This window comes from Mixophyes fleayi, chromosome 7, assembly GCF_038048845.1.
Source record: "Mixophyes fleayi isolate aMixFle1 chromosome 7, aMixFle1.hap1, whole genome shotgun sequence".
In the NCBI taxonomy this organism is placed as follows: Eukaryota; Metazoa; Chordata; class Amphibia; order Anura; family Limnodynastidae; genus Mixophyes; species Mixophyes fleayi.
In genome coordinates this window covers 101,005,154-101,026,179 of record NC_134408.1, presented here as the reverse complement: position 1 = coordinate 101,026,179, position 21,026 = coordinate 101,005,154, and the positions used below count along the sequence as shown (strand labels likewise).

Below are 21,026 nucleotides of genomic sequence, written 5' to 3'. Positions count from 1 at the left end.
AATCTAGAAGCATATACTGTATTTAACATGATCAAGTGATTTGGATACTTCTCTATCCTTTGTGAAGTAGTAGTTCTTGCGACCAAGTGTGTGTAGAAGAGGGCGGATATATATATATATATATCTTGTAAAAAGCGTGCAAACAGATAGCTCCTCACACAGGTTTTTCTGAAGCACTTTGACGTTTATTTAATTGTCAGGATGGGTAAACAGTCTTAGCAGTGTCTTCAGCAAACAAAATGAAAGTTTCACAACAATAAACATAATCCAATAGCCCTCAACTCTGGCTATAACAGTTAGGTCCCTAACTGGTCACTGGCCACTTTTTGTCACCAGTCTCCCACACACAGATCAAACCCAGCTTTTTAAGCTTCCTGTCAGGCCATGTTCTGGCTGACTTCTTAATAGATTAGACGAGGTGCTCAACCTGGTCTTCTGCTCCGTGTGTCTGTGCAGATTTAACCCTCTCTGCACCTATAGGCTGTGGTTTCCCATGGAAAACACCACTCTTTCCTCTAGTAGAAGGTGGCAAAGTGTCCCAATTGCCACTATATATATATATATATATATATATATATATATATAAAGTATATGTAGATGTGTACTGACCCTCGTTTTTGCTTGCAAAACTGATGTCGGCTATAAACCAACTTCATGTTTTGACTTTGCTACCAGTTTTGTTAAAAAAATGCAAGAGGTTTTGGTTTTGGATCTGAATTTAATAAAACATTGTGAAAAATAGGTAAAATAATGTAATTTTGAGCTGTTTTTTGCTCCTATATTACTATTTATAGCAATAACATTAATTTCCAGTAATTTCCATGCTATTTTCTAATGATCCCTTCACCACTGTCCCAATTTTCACCAATTTTGAACAAAGTCTGTAGTGATCTGGCTGACTAAAATTAGTGACAGAGCAGTGGCACAAGTATATCACACAAATACACTATATGGACAAAAGTATTCAGACGCTTGACCATTACACCAACAGGGACTGTAATGACATTGTATTTATATACATATACTTTAATATGGAGTTGGTCCCCCTTTTGCAACGACAACAGCTTCCACTCTTCGTGGAAGGCTTTTTACAAGATGTTAGAGTGTTTCTGTGTAAATTTGGGCCCATTCATTCCGAACAGCATTTATGAGGTCAGGCACCGATGTTGGACGAGAAGGCTCGAAATATCCGTTCCAGTTCCTCGAAAAGGTGTTCGATGGGGTTGAGGTCATAGCCAGTCAAGTTCTTCTTCACAAAAACTCATCAAACCATGTCTTTGTAGTCCTTGCTTTGTGCACTGGGGCACAGTCATGTGGAATAGAAAAGGGCCTTCCCCAAACTGTTGCCACAAAGTTAGGATTCACTAAAATTACTTGGTATGCTGAAGCATTAAGATTGTCCTTCACCGGAGATAAAGGGCCTTGTCCAAAGCCTGAAAAACAGCCCCATACCATTATCCCTCTTCCACCAAACTATACAGTTGGCATAATGCAGTCAGGCAGGTAACGTTCTCCCGATAACCGCCAAACCCTGACTCGCCCATCTGACTGCCAGAGAATCATGATTCGTCCCTCCCCAGAATATGTTTCCACTGCTCCACAGTCCAGTGTCGGTGTGCTTTACACCACTCTATCCAACGCTTTAGCATTGGTCTTGATGATGTGAGGCTTGCTTGCAGCTGCTCGGCCTTGGAAGCCCATTCCATTAAGTGCCGCCGCACAGTTTTTGTGCTAACATTAATGCCAATGGATGTTCGCAATTCTTCAGCTATGAAATCGGCAGAGCGTTGGTGACTTTACGCACCCTGCGCCTTAGCAGTCGTTGAGTCCGCTCTGTCATTTTACATGGTCTTCCATTTCATGGCTGAGTCGCTGTTGTTCCTAAACGCTTCCACTTTCTAATAATATCACTTACAGTTCATGAATATGGAGTATCCAGCAGGGATGAGACTTTACAAACCGTCTTATTGCAAAGGTGGCATCCTATCACAGTATCACGCTTGCAGTCACTGAGTTCTTCAGAACGACCCATTTTGTCACAAATGTTTGTAAATGGAGACTGCATGGCTAGGAGCTTGATTTTATACACCTCTGGCAACAGGTATGATTGAAACACTTCAATTCAATAATTAACAGGTGTGGCCAAATAAATTTGTCCATATAGTGTACATGGCAGTTTAATTAAAGATGAAAGCCCTAGACTAGGAGACACAACAGATGATCTGGCAGCCTTTCATAAAAGCACTTTGGAGATCATAAGTAACTTCATTAATCTTCTGAGGTGTGATTCAGGAAAGAAAAAACATGCATTATATCTTTTAGAAATCAACTAGGCAAAAATTGACAGCAACATGAGTAGAGATTTAGAGAAGAAGATAGATACCCAATTGTAAAGTGTAATGTAAGTTGATGGCACTATATAAATAAATTTAGAATATGATAGACAAAGGTGGAGTACACCAATTATAGAAAAACTTCAAAGACTAGACATACAATAAATGTAACAGAGCATCCACCATAGACACTTATGCTATAGAAACATTCAATGATCATTGGATGGACAGTGGTAAGTATTACAGTTAGTACAGACATTGCTAAAACTAAATAGGTGAAGGTGGCCTGCACATGCATCTACTTGCACTTATCATTGGGTAGATTATTCACCAAAATGTATGTAAAGTGAAGAGTGGAAATACATCCCAGCTGTTCCTCATGCTTGGACAAGCTCTTGACTAATCAAGATAGACTCATAAAATCAGGACTATACTGATGAAATCGGGACAGTTGAGACGTAAAGGTCTCCAAAGAACCCAAAAGAGAAGATTATAAAGTGAGTGATTGGTCTGGAAGGAAACATCGTAAAAACAATAGGATACAAGAAACAATATGTGAAGATTCCCAGTGGTCACATGTGGGTGGAAGGTGATCATCATGGACGTAGTTTTGACAGTAATGCTTTTGGACCAGACTTTGCAAACAAGAGTGGGCATATACCCTTCCCTCGCTTCCCTTGGAGACCACTGGTTCTGTGTCACACATTGACTATATACAGTGCACTCAGTTGGAACAATATTTCCATGACATCCCATTCATTGATGTTGGGTTTCTAAATACATGTCTATATACAGTACATTTTGTCAGATCAACCATATTTGTACCTTGTATTCATTGATGTTGTTTTTTCTCAGGATTTCATGTTATTGAGTTTCATGACTACAGACTATTATTATCAGCATTGTTTATTTTTGAACTGTTATTTCTATATTTGATATACAATATCAATATTGCTGCGAGCGCAATTAGGACGCCTTTGTTTATCGATTCAGTTGTTCAAGGAGGGATACCTTGGTCCCACTGCTACTGTAATAATACCGTTTAGCCTGGAATTGAGCACAGTGTGCATATCCATCCAATAGAGTATTCACCAAGTCAAGAGTAGAGCTTTCAAATACCTTGTTTTACTACTTTTACTCAAATGTTTTTTATGGTATTAGTAAGATAGATGTGGCTGAAAAGAAATTATTATGTGCCCTAAAACTGCCCTTGTGAATCAAGCAAGGGAACTCGTCACTCATAAATATGTCATGTATAATATATGTCATGTATTAGTCATTTGTGGATGGGGTGCTCGGTTCTATGGTATTCTCTGGTAAATTTTTGAGAGATATTTCAACTCTGTTCCACTCCACATCTGCCTCAATTTTGGTGAATGATATGACCTTGTAACCCTTCTGGATTTCTAACGGCACGAGACAGGATTGCCCGCTCTCACCACTCATATTTGCTCTCATAACAGAACCATTGGCCACCAGGATACGGGCAAAAGATTTCTGACATACAGGGAGGCCCTACGTACCACAAATTAGCACTATATGCTGATGTTTTCCTGTTGAACGTCGCTAACCAGACTACCTCTACCCCTCTCCTTTTGGCAGACCTTGAGCTATATGGCTATATCTCAGGCTATAAAGTTAATCTGAATAAAACAAGTTACTTGATTTCTATGTCCCCTTTGGACAAGTTGGTCTTCTAGTGTCTGTTCCCTTTCAAATGAGTATTCAAAAAATGAAATACCTGAGAGTTTTCATCACTAAGCGATACCATCAACTCTTCCAAGCTAACTTTACACGTATTCTCTCACAAATTTAATTGAACCTGACTATGTGGTCACATCACTATATCTCCTGGAAAGTCCATATCAATGCTGTCAAAATGAATATCCTGCACTTCTCTTTATGTAGAGTATTCTAGAGTAGAGCTTTGAAACACCTTTTTTTTTTTTTTTTTTTTTTTTTACTATAAATGCTTTTTATGGTATGGGTGAGGTAGATCTGGCTGAATAGAAATTTTGTAATACTGAGCAACAGGAGATGGTTTCTGTAATACTGTCCATCAGCAGCAGCAGCAGCTATTTATAAAGCGGCACTAATTCCGCAGCTCTGTCCAGAGAACTCACTCACAAAAATCCCTGCCCCATGGGAGCTTAAAGTCAAAACTCCCTAACATACACACACACAGACCGCATGAGGCTTAGGTCAATTTAATAGCAGCCAATTAACTTACTAGTATGTTTTTTTTTTGTTTTTTTTGAAAAGTGGGAGGAAACTGGAGAATCTGGAGGAAACCCACGCAAACACGTCGACAACATACAAACTCCACACAGATAAGGCCATGGATAGGAATTGAACTCATGACCCCAGTGCTGTCAGGCAGAAGTGCTAACAAGCAGACCAGTCACTTATATATATTTGCAAGTGTATGATTATGTCATGTTTAATATATATCATGTATATCAATATGGAATGTATATAAATATGTATCACACACCAGCCCCGTGGATGAGTACCGGCGTTGTTACCTCTGTCTCATAAACGGTGACCACAGTATATTGGATCCAGTGTTTTAGTCTTAGTTTCCATCTGGTTCTATTCTACACATGTGTCAATCATTATTCTCTCATTACCTCCCACTCGCTCCTATTGGCCTTGATGCTTTTGTAGCACTATTTAAACCTCCCAGTTCCTGCTCTCTGGATCCTGTTCTTCAAGTTACTTACTCTTGTCAGGATTGGGCTCTCCTCATGTGAATTACCTGTGGTTGCTGTGCATTGTTGCTTCGAGATCTGCTGTGTTTAATCTGCGGTGTCTTTGTGGGAACTCTCGCCTTACCAGGTCTCCACTGCTGCATTCAGTGTCTCATCTACAGCTTCATTCATTGGACTTTTCCGCTTTACTATTGCAACTCCAAACTTCACTAGGAACCTCCTACACCTGCTGCATTGAACTACCTTCTAAACGATCAGGTAAGTCTTTATTATTGCTGTTTCTACTGAACTGTTGTTGTATCAGTAAATCTACTACTGTTGCCTGAGTTGCTCTTTAAACGGATTAGCAAGTCTTCATTATTGCTGTTTCACTGAACAGTGGCTGTATCAGTACTCATTTGCTGTTACCACTTAATTGGATCAACCAAGCCTTTCATTATTGCTGTTTCTACTGAACTGTTGCTGCAATCCAACTGGAACTGTTTGAGTTATCATTTAAATGGATCAGCTAACTCTGTTATCATTTCCGTTTCTACTGAACCATTGCCGTTCTAGCTACTCTTCTACCGTAGTCTTGAGTTACCACGTAAAGGGATCAACTAGTTCTTCAACATATGTGTCTATTGAACAGCTGCTGCACCAGTAACTCATCTGCGGTTGCTCTGGGTTACCATCTAAAAGGATCAGCTTGTTCTTCATTGCATTTGTTTCTATTGAACTGCCGCTGTATCAGTAATTCATCTCCTGTTGCTCTGAGTTACTATCTAAACGGATCAGCTTGTTCTTCATCACATTTGTTTCTATTGAACTGTTGCTGTATCAGTAATTTATCTGCTGTTGCTCTGAGTTACCACCTAAACGGATCAGATTGTTCTTCATCACATTTGCTTCTATTGAACTGTCGCTGTATCAGTGGTTCTGTTGTTGTTACTTTGAGTTACCATCTGAATGGATCTACTGGTTCTTTATCGATACTGTTTCCATTGGATTGCTCTTCTCAACGAATCAACTAACTTCCTCATTGTTTTTGTCTTCAGTGAATTTTACCTGTTATTGTCATATTCCTTCCATATCTGGCTCCACCTATATTCCTGCATCACTCATTCTGGGAACCGCAACCTGTGGTAATAAGTGTGTCTAAGCCCATGCCCTCTCCTAGGGTCATGGTGAAAAACACCTACCGTTAGACTCCGTGTCCCAGTTCGACCATCTGTCATCTGCAGGTATACAGGACTCACTAAATTCTCCAGATTTCGTGACAATATGGAATGTATAAATAATACATATACAGATTTAGACAAATAGATAGATACCCAATTGTAAAGTGTAACGTGATTTGATCGTGCTACATAAATAAATTTGGATGATGATTGACGAAGGTGGAGTGCACTCACAATAAAAACCTTCAAAGACTATGCATACAATTAATTTGGAATGTAACAAAGCATCCATCATAGACACTTATGCTACAGAAACAGGCAGAGTTCATTGGATGGATATTGGTAGAATTAATACAGTTAGACATTGCTAAAACTAAAAAGACAAAAGTGGCCTGCAGCTTCATCTGTTTATTTACTGTGCACTTATCGTTAGGTAAAGTATACATTAGGAACCAAGCGCAGAGCTTTCAGACACCTTGTTTTACTATATGTGCTTGTTATGGTAAAAGTAAGGTAGATCTGGCTGAATAGAGATTAGTGTGTGCCATAGTGGTGCCCTTGTGAATCAAACAAGTGGACTCATTAATCGTATATATATTTGCAGGTATATAAATATGTCATATATAAAATATGCATGTATATGAATAAGGAATGTATGTAAGTATGGAATGTATAAATAATACATATATGTTATGTTAGTGAACTGTAAAAAATGTGAAAACCAGACAGTTCAATAGTTGACCTTCCCACTTAAGTAAGTATGTATACCTCACATTAATGCAGATTTGGTTGTCCAACATCTGTCTTGCCAGACAATGCAATTGAATTCGAAAATCCACATTCTGATAAAATAAAAGACAGTGTTTAGCATATTGCTCTCTCACCCAGTAGTCAGTTGACAGTTGGCAGCACTAGTAACATGCTGAACACAGGCATTGTAATGAGTTACAAAAAGCCCCCCCCCCCCAAAAAGGGGATTTTGGTGCAAGAATTTACTAAAACAAAGGCTTCAGAAGATTCTTGGTGAAAGTGAAGGAGTCAAAATCATGCAAGATGGCATTGTCCTTGAGGTCACTCACCCACCCATATGTTGAAATGGACATGCACAGATGTTAACAAACCAAGAATTCTAGCAACATTCTGGTTGTTGGTTGTTCAACTGGATATTAGATTGGGATGTTAACAAATCAATCATGGGCATTTGGATCACAGTGCTCATCTTCCTCAATGGTAACTAATCATCACCCTCATTGAACATGTCTACATCAAATACATTTTCTTTGAATATAGAAGATACACCAAGTAGGTACCCGGTTGGCAGCATGCGTGACACATTAGAGTGGGTGAACAGCAATACATTGGAGATGGGACAACATTGGCAGTATCAGAGTTCATTAGACAGACATCGTCTGCATCAGTAGACATTATTTTACAAATGATGAGACAATAAGGGCATAATGTTAAATGGTGCAAGATGGCATTGTATTTGGGGCCACCCACCCCCGGTGTGATACATACATGAGTTCACCAGCTACAGGATTGACATATTATGATTGGTGGGCAGAAGAATTAACAGGGTTATAAAGTTGACAATATAATGACATTGGGCGTGATTCATTAAGTAACTCAATCAAGAAAATTTAGTAAGTTTTCATGTAGCACACAAATACTTGATCGCTTATTTGTACACTGAAATGTAAAGTTGATATTTGTGTGCTACATGAAAAAATAGCCAGTATTTAACTTATGTGCAAAATAATAAACTAATTTGCACCCCTTGCATTGTAACATGTTTTTGTCCAGCAAAGTTAGGTAAGAAAACTTACTCAAATTCTTGCCTAAGTTCCTTAATGAATCAGGCCCATTGACAGTATTATTATGACAATAATTGAAATGTAGACATTATTTCATAGGTTGACAATTCAAATGTAGACACTATTATCCCTAACTCTAACTGTGTCCCTAAACCTATCCCTGTCCCTGTTCCTATCAATGTCTCTAACCATATCTCTAGCCCTATGCCTAAACCTATAATAATACTGTCGACATTTTAATTGTCTACCTAGTCATACTGTCCACCATGTGAATTGGTGACTTAATAATATTGTTGACACCTGAATTATCGACTGTTACACAAGCTAATAGACCAAGGCCAAAATGTAAAATAGTGCAAGTTGGAATTGTCCTTGGGCCCACTGACCCACCCATATGTTAAAAAGGACATGCACATAGTTTAACAAACCAAGCTTTTTAGCGACAGAGGCTGCCACTTTTGTGGCTGAAATGCTTGGTTTGCTTTGGGCCCCACAAAAGAGAACATTTTGGTTGTTGGTAAATGAACTGGACAGAATAGATAGCATTTTTTTTTTCTTTACAAATTACTAATGGCCATTTGGCTAATACTAGTCATCTTCCTCTATGTTGATATCATGATCATCATCATTGCACAATATTAATTCATTCTCACTGGAATCTACACACTCTGTTGGTAATTGGCAGCAAGAATGTTATTGTTCATACTTTTCCCCTCCCAGAATGCAAAGGGACTGTCTGAGATGCTAAGTTTTACTTTATAATTAAAATAATCCTCCACCATTCTACTAAGATAAGGTTTGAGACACACTAGAGATGTCAGTAGTGCATTTGGACAATTCTTTTAAGCCTGATCAGATGCTATAAACATTCACATTGGTGTTCTGCTGTGTTGTTAAGTCATAATCAGTGTGACTATCAGAAAAGGGAAGTTTTTTTCTGGCAGTAGCATTTAGAGAAGTTGAAGCAGGGAACATGTCACATGCGCTTCAGTCGACAGCTTGCTCACAAGGAGTTGTTTACATCTGTGAAAATTTGTGTCATTCTGGTCAACAGGATGGTGACTGTCACTTGTTTCCTCTTACAAATGCTTGCTTCACAGGCAGTTGTGTAAAATGCTCACTCGTCTTGCTCCCATTCTGAATAGATTTAGCCCCCTTACCAGTAGCAGCTGTAGCGAACAAGGATGTGTCTTCGAAATCATAGATTACATTAGAGGAGTTGGAAATTGATATTTGGATGCTAGATTAGTATGTAGTAATAATGAGGAAGATGATGATGAAGGTGTTGACACCAGTGAGGATTGAAACTGTCTATCCATTAGGCTGGTAGATGATGCTAGGCTACTTGCTACTATACACAATTTGCCATGCTTGGAAAAATAACTTAAATTAACTTGTTGTAAATGACACAACAGGAAATAGGTTCAACGTTCTTACCTCTACTTATTTTGGCGTGACAAAAAATACAAATATAAAAATATTTGCAAACACAAAAAGTGTTTTTTTTTTGTCTTATGCCCTGGCATGATAATGTGCTTATTATAGGCATCTGCTGGAGCTAACTCTGGTGTCTTCCTTACTTCAACACAATCATCATCTGCCTCCTCTTTATCTCATCCATGTACAACACATTCATTTTCAGATCCACAATTATCCCCCTAATTCTCTTGCACATGTGCAACCTCCATAGCAGCCTCCTTAATTTCTATGGGTAAATCATCAAGACTAATACAACTACTACCCATCCTCACATTTCCAAATGGTTGAGTACTTTTCGAAGGAGGCTGCTCTTTTAGTACAATGTCTGAATCTGAAATCTCTGACTCACATGTAGCACTCATGGATACTCTCCTCAGGATTCTGTGAGTGCCCACGTTTTTCTTCAACCTCAGTGTTATCGTCAGCCACTGTTTTGGAGGTGTCAATAACAGACATGCACTCTGAGCGACAAGGTGGTGCATGTGAAGTTGAGGAAGATGCACGACCACTTTGGGCACTCTATTTTGGAATGGCCATTCTAGTACGTATACCAGTATCAGCAGTAGCAGGACACCTACTAGCAAAAACTGGACATCTGAGTCTTATATTTCCACTGCGGGAGGTGTATGGAATGTTAACTATTTTCTTTTTTTTGGACAAATCACCACATTCATCAGAGCTAATGTTTTCTTTGAGATTGAATTTGACATATAGTGTTTTGATTTTGAGGACGCTTTCATCAACTTTATTCTCTTATTACCTTTTTTACTAGTAGAGGTCGTAACAGTAGTACTACTGCCAGTACTGCTACTGGGCTGCACCTGATCTGTACAGTGATCCATGGTTGCCAAGAGGAGTAATGCTCTTGAACAGAGTGAAGCTACTTGTTGATACCTGTCACCACGCCAGAGGAACGCGCAATTAGATCGGGAAAGGAAGTAATTTTATCTTACAATTCTTATGACACTGCTCCACAATTTACTTCTAAACAAACTATAATTATACCTGTGTACATATGCATTCAATTCCTCCTGATGAAGTTCTCTGTTTGAACGAAATGCGTTGAGGCCTTTATTACTACACTATCCTGGTATACACCACCACACTCTGGGAGCTATAGATCCTATCCTACACTGAGCTTTTGTATGGAGCCTATGGAGGGACGTCTATAAGTACCACCAGGAGATGTGACAATTTACCAGCAATCCTGCCTATATATTACAGATAAGCTTTTATATTTATCTACATTGTGAGTTTGCATCTTATCATTGTATCTGTTTATTAAATTTTCTATAAAATACTACACCATATGGATTTTTCATATATTCTCTCCTAATGACGAGCGGATGAGATTGGTGTTGCGGCTGTGTTTATTATTAGAACATACTATATATATTTCCATATTACTGCGGCTGAGGGAGACATGATGGAGCATCATATGTCAGGATGACCTAGGAGCCACGATACAGATAAGCGTTTTTTATATTTCCATCTGGTACGCACACCATCTTAATACTTACTGTATGATGTTTCAGTTGTTACACGCTGATTAAGTACCGATTTTCAACCTATTGGTATATGAAGACCTTTGCGGTGTTCTATATAGACATTTATTGGATATATTGTCTGGACTGTTCTGTGCTTATTGTGCATTGTACACCTATTTGTCATTTATATTCTGTATACACCTGAAGGCGCCGTCCTTCTTTACCCATTGTACTATATATATATATATATATATATATATATATATATATATATATATATATAATGCAATGCATTAACACTAACCAGTAGCCACTAATCTGTGTAAAGTCTATTTAAAATTGAAATTAAAAGTAATTGAACAGCAAACTACTGTAGCTGACTATTCTCTACAGAACTGCTTTACGACAATGACAGGATGCTACTGCTTTCCTATGTCCCTCGTTCACCCTGAATGCTATTTTATGAGCAGAGCACCACAGCTAACATTCTCCCTACACGCTGTTTGCTCTAAATTGGCACTTGAGGAAACAAGGGAGGACTAATATATATATATATATATATATATATATATATATATATATATATATATATATACATACACCCTTCTCATAGTTGTACCAAAGACCCCATGTGTTGCTTAAGTTTGAAGTGTATATTAATAGCTGGGCCCAGGGGGCATGGTCTACTACAGGATTCCCCACATCCTGAATGTATATTTAGGACTATATGTATATTTTACATGGCTGCTGTTTATCTAAGACATTCCTCAATCATTATTTTTCAAAGTATACAGCATTCAGGAAAGATTTAGTTCTTAAATAATCTGGAACCATTTTTGTTATAATTTCAGTCATGTTTGCTTATATATACAACTTTTCCAAGACACAGACTTGTTCATTTTTAAAACACGTACACATGGGTAAATGCCTCTTGTTGGAGTGTAGAGCTCATCTCTCATTACAGCAAATGACCAGTCCTATTAAGGATCTAGACAATGCAAGTTAAATTAAACAAGGACAATGACATATCCAACTCGGAGTGCCAGAATGTCTGGTGCCACTACAGAGCAAGGCTTAAACTGTTTTGTCCCTCAGTGAAACTTTCACGGAGAATCCCATACAGGCTCAGATAAGTGTGGGTTAATAATTCTGCTGTTAAATTACCATATTCTACTGTAATTGTACAAGGCAAGTGATCACTCTGCTAAAGTCCGCAAGTCAGCATCCAGCAGTTTGCAGTCTGTTTGTGTCTTTGTGCAGCTTCAACAAGATGTATCTTCAGTTGTGGATCGTTGCTGTTCTGGGAATTCTGAGCCTGCAGGTGTTCGGCATAAAGATAAACTATGAAGGGTATGAATTTAATTCTTCTCTTTTTAAATCAGATGGGAAGCTTTACTAGATTGTATTATGCCATAGATGTACATTAACAGTTGTGTTATTCACTAGGTGCACTAGGATTTTTAAAAAACTTGTAGTTTATTTTGTTAAAGTTTTAGTGTGTATTAATTTGAGTATATTAAAAAAACAACAGGGGTTCACATGGTGTTTTTATTTGTAAGAGTATTTATATACTATTGTACGCACACTTCCAAATAAGTATACTGCTTGTATGACTTGTCTGACTGAATACCACATTAAAATTCTATCCAATAGATCTGTCACTATGCTGTCAGTGCATGTGTGTCCTTGACAGTATGTTCCTCTGGCAGCTAAATTATGTGTGTGCATTTCAATCACTATTGTTGTAGCTTGTGCATTAGTCAGAGAGCTTCATGCACAGCTTTAATTATTAAGACCTTGACTTGTTACCTTTTTAGGTTCAAGATATCTAAAATATTTTAAACTGACATGTAGAAAGATTCATTCATGAGTTACATTTTTGTATACATACAATATATATGTATAACACATGTTTCTCTATATATGCATATATGCGTTCTCCCATTTCTGCTTACTGTATATGTATATCACCATATAGTTATAGTGAAAGTTATAAAATGAGGAAAATGACACTAAGGTCATTTAGATTCACAAGAAGGGGAGGGAGTAATTACAGGCAAATTCCCCAAAGGATGAAAAATATTGTATAAAATATAAAACAAAGCTTCTGAACTGCCACATGCCAAACACGCTATCACACCACAAGCGCTGGCTGTGTGGTGGGTGTCTCTAGGGCATGACACACGTGCACTGACAGTATTGATACATACATTTGTTCAAAACAAACACACAACAATGTCTCCCTTAAAGACCCTCAGTAAATGCTACATCTGTAATGGGCATCGCCTGCTCCCACTCAGTCAGCTGACATCAGGACATCATAAGGGACATAACAAGCACAACAGGTTGCCAAGCAGTATACAGTCTGGTATATAAAAAGGCATAAATAAAACAATTTGCAACACAACGAAGCCCTCTCTGGAACAAATATAAATTAACAAAGAACTTCATATATGTTTGCTCGAAAATCTTGCGCTTTTTCCCCAAAGGTACAGGCAATCCAAAAAGAGGTCAAGGGAAGTGACTGGTTTGTATGTTCCTAAGACTAGTTTACAGAATAAAGCACAGAGGAAACAACCATTATGTGAATGAGCCAGTTTTCATGAGCATGCTGCTCATCAGTTTAAATCACTAAGCAGTGGCATAACAGACAGCTCATATTTACATTTTCTGACATCCAAGGCAACATTTTCTGTGCTGCCTCATATGCCCATCCCTCAATCATCATCACTCTCCATGGTCCAAAGCCTCACAGCACCCCATGCTTAAACATTAAAGAAATGAAAAATTCATTACTAATTCAGTCTAACTCAAATGTTGTTAATAAGCAAATAGTAAATTATTAATCTACATAATAAAAAGATTACAATAATGATGTGCAAACAGCACAGTAAGCAGAATGCCAACCCTCCACCCCTACCAGAGTAGGCTGGGCCCATGTGGACTTTGTACTGATCTGGGCCTGGTCACTGAAGTACAAAGAGCGTATAGGCTCTCTTCACATGAATATGGATTTACCCAACAAAACGGTTGCCTGCACAATGTTTAAATGATAGATTCTCTGTAAAACGGTCTGATCATTGATACTTACTGGATATTATATGTACAATAAGGACATATAGGGTCTATTTATTTATTTAGAGCAAGAATCATTCCAAACTGAGGAATGCACAGTTGAAAAGAAAAAGACAACTTTATACCTTATTCACCTTGACAGAAAGCCAAGCGAGAGGGATTAAAAAGAGGCTGAGATTATGTGGCCAGCTGCATAGAGGATATCTTGCATAGCTGAAGGCATAAAAGTGTGATTCAGGATAAGAGATTGCAGTAGCCCAGTCAGGAGCAAATGGAGTCAGAATTGGAATTTGTGTAGTGCATGTGGAAAAAGATACATCAATTTTGTTCATAAAGAAGAAGGAGCAGCTATCAGTCATGATTAAACTTTATCAGCAAATAAAGTTTATCTAATTCTTTAGCTTATCAGGATCTGTATTGGCATCATGAACTGTGGCAGGGTAAAGAGTGCCAGATGTAGGAGCATGTTGAGTTTAAGATAGCGAGAAGCCCAGCAGGGAGGTCTGCTAAGCGCACAGTCTGTTCCTTTGATTTAAATTGCAGGTATAAGATGAAAAGTTGAGAAATTAAATTTAACAAATCGTGATGACTGGGAAATTAGACAGTACAATTATAAGAACTATGGAGCCTTATAAGAACTTTAGTGGTTTTGAAGGTTCCATTGAAGAACGGAGTCCAGTAGCCACCTCTGTATCAGTGCATGGTACAGAATCACTAGATACAGGCAGATAAAGTAGCCAAGTAACTAGTTGTCAACTGAGCCCTGATATATAAGAGGCATTTGATTGATATTATTAATGAATTCCCAAACATATATAATTAATAGTTATATAGAGTCTAGAAAGATGCAAAATGCACAGATCCTGAGCATATGTGGTGCCAAGGATCAATCCAGATTTTTTGGATTAGGGACATGATTCATTGCTGCTATATAACTAACTAGTAGTAATTGGTATCCCGATGCTTGGAATACCGACGCCCACTATTCCTACAAAAAAAAAACGAATAGTAAAATGACAAGATGATGAAAATATACACTTACCTTTACAGCGACGGCGTTGAGTTCCAAGAAAGGAGAGAAAGGGGTGAAGTTTACAGTGAGCATAAGATAAGGAATCCTAACAAATAAGGAAGGGAATTATGTGGTTTAAGAAAGATGGGTGTCAGTGCCACGGCTTCTTCTGATCTATTAATTTATCAAATTAGCACCTCTAATTTATCAAAAAACTAACTCCTTACTAACTTTAATCTGTCACAACCCATCCCTAGCAGACTTGTGACTTGAAAGCTACTGTAAGAGGCCACAAAGAATTCCAATATTCAATCTTTCACTCACCTTTTTCATAAGCGACAGATCTAACTGGATCCCTCCTCGACACAGACACTCACTTCCATACACACCTACAGCTGCCAACATCTACTGTGTTAAGGCCAATAGAGGCCTGTAACATAATTGATTAATTGTGCAAACTCTGCGTTCTGATAGTTTTAAAAGTTAACATTTCCATACTTACATCTAAAGGGGTAACACAGCAATCTAACTCTTCTAAACATACTATGGATTAGTTTAGAGCAATAAGGTCATCAACTTACTAAATTGAAATTTAATATACGGCAAAAGAGTACAATGCTGACAGACTATAAATACAATTAATAAAGATGACATACAACACACAGCAAAAACAATTATAAAATAAAATGAAAAATTCAGAATATAAGCTTAATACGAGTTTTATATCCAGCACCTGGGTCTGGGAGGAAAGATGGACAGCTTGCAATTTGATTGTACTCCCAAAAGACTGACCCCAATTATTAGGTGAGGTGGTCTTTTTAAAACCTGTTTCTATCTGTCCTCCCCCCTGCGGTGTAACAGTCTTTGATTAGTCTGCTAGACAAAATTTTACAACCTCACCTTTATAACTATCTTTTTAATCCCCAATGCCTATAAGTAGAATATTTTTTCTGGTGAGTGTCATTCCATCCAGTGTAAAATTAGCAATGTATATATACCAAAATAAGGATATAGAAAGTTGATCAGTTAAGACAAAACTCATTTTCTCCAAGTCACTGCATGACAGTTTTATTTGGCATACGGGGGCATATTCAATTACCTTTCCCGTCCGCGATTACACGCGGCTGCACTGGTCCCGATACCGCAGCATCATGGATTTCCATGAACACTCCTTAGGGTTGCAAAGGGAAATCCATGATGTTGCGGTACCATAATGCCACTTTGCAGGTGCAGCCGCATGTAATCGTGGACGGGAAAGCTAATTGCATATGCCCCATAGGTTGCTGTTCATCTTGCTATTTATGAATATGTGTATGGGCACTATTAATATGAATTATAGGAAGTAACTTTATGAGGAATTAGATATTTTGTATATAAGTTATTCTCAAACCACGTGCCCCTAGGTATGGAGATATCAGGCCCCCCTCTGAGCTAGAGCCCTGATGTCTTGGGAGATGTCAATGCTACTACAGTAACAGAACGTAGTTCATGGCAGGAGCTATTTGAAGCCGCACTGTTACCCCCGTGCTTAAAAATGCCCGTTAGTCACTGACTAACACAGGCAATTTCATCCCCATTTCATAAATTTTCATCTAGCTGATTAACTCAGGATTTGGGTCATAATCTCGATAATAGGTGAGCAAGATAAAAGTGTTGGGGAAACCATGCAAAGAGGGAAACCAGAAGAGGGGTGGCCTAGTCACAAATTGAAATGAGACAGAGGTGGTTACATACTTAAGGTGAAGACAAACAAGAATGCTAATTATACAGGTAAAATGAGAGCTTTCGTTGTGAAATTAGTCAAAATGACAAGGAACTTTTATCTTAATATCCCTTTTTGTTACTTGTTAGTTATCAAGCAATTCACATGAGGAAATTCAATGTATTTATTATAGTGAAATATGGGTAGAAAATTAGTTTAATCTTTTCTACAAGTACGTTTTAGTTGTTGTCAGGGCAGTGTATTTAGAAAATGCAATCCCATTAATGCAGTAGGCAAGTCATGTTAAAAACACCCATATCTTACAGAACCTGTCTACAAATGCTATAAAATCTTTAATTTGTAGAGACCACTTAAACCGTATTCTCCCTGGCATATGCCTTAGATTTAACGCTAAACTTTAGTGCTGTATTAAGCACTTTAATTGTTCCCTTAGAGGGCTAAGGACTCCTCTCTTTTTGAAAATAAAAATCAATTCTAGCAGAGATTACGATGCCTGAGAATTTAAGATGTGAGGAGAGATGAAACGGAATCATGCAGAAATTCTCAAGGTCATTAGAGTTATTAAATGAGCAGGGCATTATTCATAAAGGAATCATTATCGTCAGCTGTAACTGGGGAGGAGCCATTATATATTTCTTTTTTTACCCTATGGCTTTAAAGCATTAAATCTCATTAAACCTTTTTGATGCAACAACAGGATTGCAAAAAAACTGTCATTGCATACATATGTTAAAAAATATGTGCATTACCTGTATACTTCGATACACCTGTATACTCCTTACAATGATTTTTCACTTTTAGGGACCAGGTTTTACAAATCATCCCACAGAACAAGGAACAAGTTAATTGTTTACAGCATATATGTCAGTCATCACAGGTAAGTGTAATAAAAACAGCAGGTTATTCGAGCTGCAAAAGTAGAAATTTAAAACCTACTAAATGTCTGCCCAGCTCCCAGCATGCAATAAGGTGAACAGAAATGGATGTTGGAGTTAATGACAAATGAGGCCACTTAGGCCAAATGCACTTAAAGGACAACAGTGTTTGTAGCATTTAAGGGTTAACATCGGTGCTGCCTATGGACGAACCCATGCAAGTAGGATGCTCTCGCCTATCTCCTGAAGAAAGAGAGAGGCGCTTTAGGCAACGCCTCTGCCTTTACTGTGGCGATTCCGGACATCTTCTCAAGGTCTGCCCTAAGAGACCAGGAAACCCGTCCTGCTAAACGGTAGCAGGGAGGCTAGTTTAGGAGAATCCACAGTTGCTCCCTACTCTAAACACACTCCTGAGCTTCTTATGGCAGTCACCCTGAGCACCCCTAGAGGTCCCTTCTGCACCACGGCCTTTGTGGATTCCGGCTCCTCCGGGAACTTCATTTCTGCTACTCTCGTTGCTGGGCTTCAAATTCTAACACTCGCTTTGCCTCAACCATTATCGTTAACGGCAGTGGATGGGAACCATGTCAGCAGTGACTCTATCTCCTCCATCCCCTCTCCCATTCGGTTGACGGTAGGAGCCCTTCATAGCGAGATGATTCAGTTATTGGTGTTGCCAAAATCCATTAACACCCTTATATTGGGGCTACCTTGGCTACGGAAACATTCTCCGCAGATGGATTGGGATTGTGCTCAGGTTACCCATTGGGGTACAGGATATCATCATAGATGTCTGTCTAGTGTTCAGCCTCCCGGTTCTCAAGTTATTGCTCAGTCCACTGTTACGGAATCAGTCCTTCCAGCAGCATACGCTGAGTTTCAGGATGTATTCAGTAAGACCGAGGCCAAGTCGTTACCTCCCCACCGTCCCTGGGACTGCTCTATTACTTTGCTTCCCAATCAACCGATACCCAAGGGGCGAACATATCCTCTTTCTCGCCCAGAGACCTTGGCAATGTCTCAATATATCACTGAGAATCTCAAACGTGGGTTCATTCGCAAGTCTACCTCTCCTGCTGGGGCTGGATTCTTCTTTGTCAAGAAAAAAGATGGGTCCCTTCGCCCGTGCATTGACTATAGACCCCTGAATCATATTACTATCAAAAATCGGTACCCGTTACCTCTTATCTCCGATCTATTTGACAGGATCAGCGGGGCTCAAGTATGGCTCAAGTATTTACCAAACTAGACCTACAAGGGGCAATATTGTGCGGCGACCGCTGAGCATACCTTCCACGGCCGCTGCACAGCTTCAGATAGATCCACAGGGGGGAGGGGCTATGGATCGCCACCTCCGCCCTCACCTCCAACAGTCGATGGGGCGCACCATCTCTCTTCGTCTCCTACCCTCCACTCCCCCTCCCCTCACTGACTGTCGGGCATGACATCATCGTCACGGCCCGACATTGTCAGTGAGGGATGGGACCCGGCAGAGAGGTGCATCTTTATGGAGTCAAGTTTAAGGTAAGGAAAGAGAGGGGAGGGGGACATTGGTATGCTACAGGGGGGGACATTGAGATCCAGGGAGGGGTGACTGAGATCCAGGATGGGGACATTGAGATCCGGGAGGGGGGACATTGAGACCCGGGGGGGCAGTGTGCTGAGGTGGGAACATTGAAATGGGGGGGGTATTTTGAAATTTTGCCTAGGGCGCGGAGAACCCTAGCACCGTCCCTGGCTTTACCAGATGACGTACTGGGAACACTACCATCAGGACTGGTGCCAGAACCTGCTTGCCGATTCTGCTCATATGTGGACTGCTTTGAATCCATTTTAATGAGCCCAAACCACTTGTAGTGCAAAAAATTGTATAGATACTGCTGATAAATATCACTTTTGACAGCAAGAAAAATTATTGTTTCACACTGGGGAATATGGGACACCCCAAAGTACTTGTAGTGCAAAAAATTGTATTAGATAGATACTGCTGACAAATATGATTTTTTTTGGACAGCCAGAAAAATTAGTGTTTCACACTGGGGAATATGGGACACCCCAAAGCACTTGTAGTGTAAAAAAATTGTATTTGATAGATACTGCTGACAAATATGACTTTTTTGGACAGCCAGAAAAATTTGTGTAAAACACTGGGGAATATGGGACACCCTAAAGCAAATTGAAAAATAAGCCTCCTCTATCCTCCTCTCTTCCTGCTCTAAGAATGCTAATAGAATTTGAATTAATAATAGAATTGAATAGATTAGAAATTAAAGAATAATACAAAGAATAAGGTGTACAATTATTGCTCTGTCTCTGCTCTAATACAGCCTGTGACCTAACCCTGCTCTCTCCCTCTGTCAAATGGCGATGGATTGCTGTGGAGGCGGGTATTTATGCTTTTCAAATCTCGCGAGAACCGAGCTCAGAAATACGAATATGTCACAATGACGTTTTGCCTCGATTTCGATACCGAACGGGCGGGAGATCGGTAGTCGGATAGGTGAAGTTCGGGTGGGTTCAGATCTCGGGGAACCGAGCCCGCCCATCTTTACTTATAACCCACCCTAGTGGTTGCGTCCATGCCCAAGCATCCTTGCAGGGGGTCCCATGTGAGGACTGTTGTCACCTTAGACTCTGCACCCTGGGTGTGGGTAGAAAAAACTTGAGCTGTTTGAGGATCTCTATCTATGTGGTTCCTTCTAGCATTTCAACAAATTGACAACTACCTTCATCTATTCTGTATGTTTCTTCAAAATGTTCACTTCTGAATACCAAACAGCTTCTCTTTTTACTATATTCCCAAAGTGAGTTTACTTGGTGAAAAGCTGCAGGTGCCACATCCCTCGGTTTATTTACCTAACTTTGTGAGCCAGGAAACAGTGTTGCCTAACCATCAAAAAAATGTACTGAGTGTTTTCTAAAAAAAAAGTACTGAAAGCTAAAAATAATTGGTGTAATATTTTTGTGTTTATTATAATGTTAACCTAATTGTTACTGACAGGTGGAAATTTCACTTATTTTTTATTGATGGCTAGTCGCCAAGCTTGTTAGGAAGTGAGAGTTACATGTCTCCTTCAATCTTTTACTACCATGCTTGGGATCACGGTATTTAAGCAGAACTATTCAATTCTATCTCCTCTGTCCCCCAACTTCGCTGCCTTGGTGTCACCCTCGACTCCTCTCTCTCCTTTGGCCCCCATATCCTCTCTCTTGCTAAATCCTGCCGCTTCCAGCTGCATAACATCGCTCGCATCCGGCCCTTCCTCTCCCAAGATGCCACTAAATGCCTTATTCACTCTCTGATCATCTCCCGCTTGGACTACTGCAACCTCCTCCTTACTGGCCTCCCCCTCTCTC

General features: G+C 39.3%; 1 protein-coding gene across 2 annotated transcripts in view; it reads left to right on the top strand.

Moving 5' to 3' along the window:
* CPO (carboxypeptidase O) overlaps positions 1 to 21,026 on the top strand; it is a 111,215-nt gene that overhangs the window by 40,910 nt on the left and 49,279 nt on the right. For both annotated transcript variants that reach the window (XM_075180219.1, XM_075180218.1), the window contains 2 exons: positions 12,245 to 12,334; positions 17,596 to 17,671. In XM_075180219.1, coding sequence (XP_075036320.1) covers positions 12,255 to 12,334; positions 17,596 to 17,671 — 156 coding nt within the window. In that variant the 5' untranslated portion in view covers positions 12,245 to 12,254. The remainder of the gene's footprint in view (positions 1 to 12,244; positions 12,335 to 17,595; positions 17,672 to 21,026) is intronic.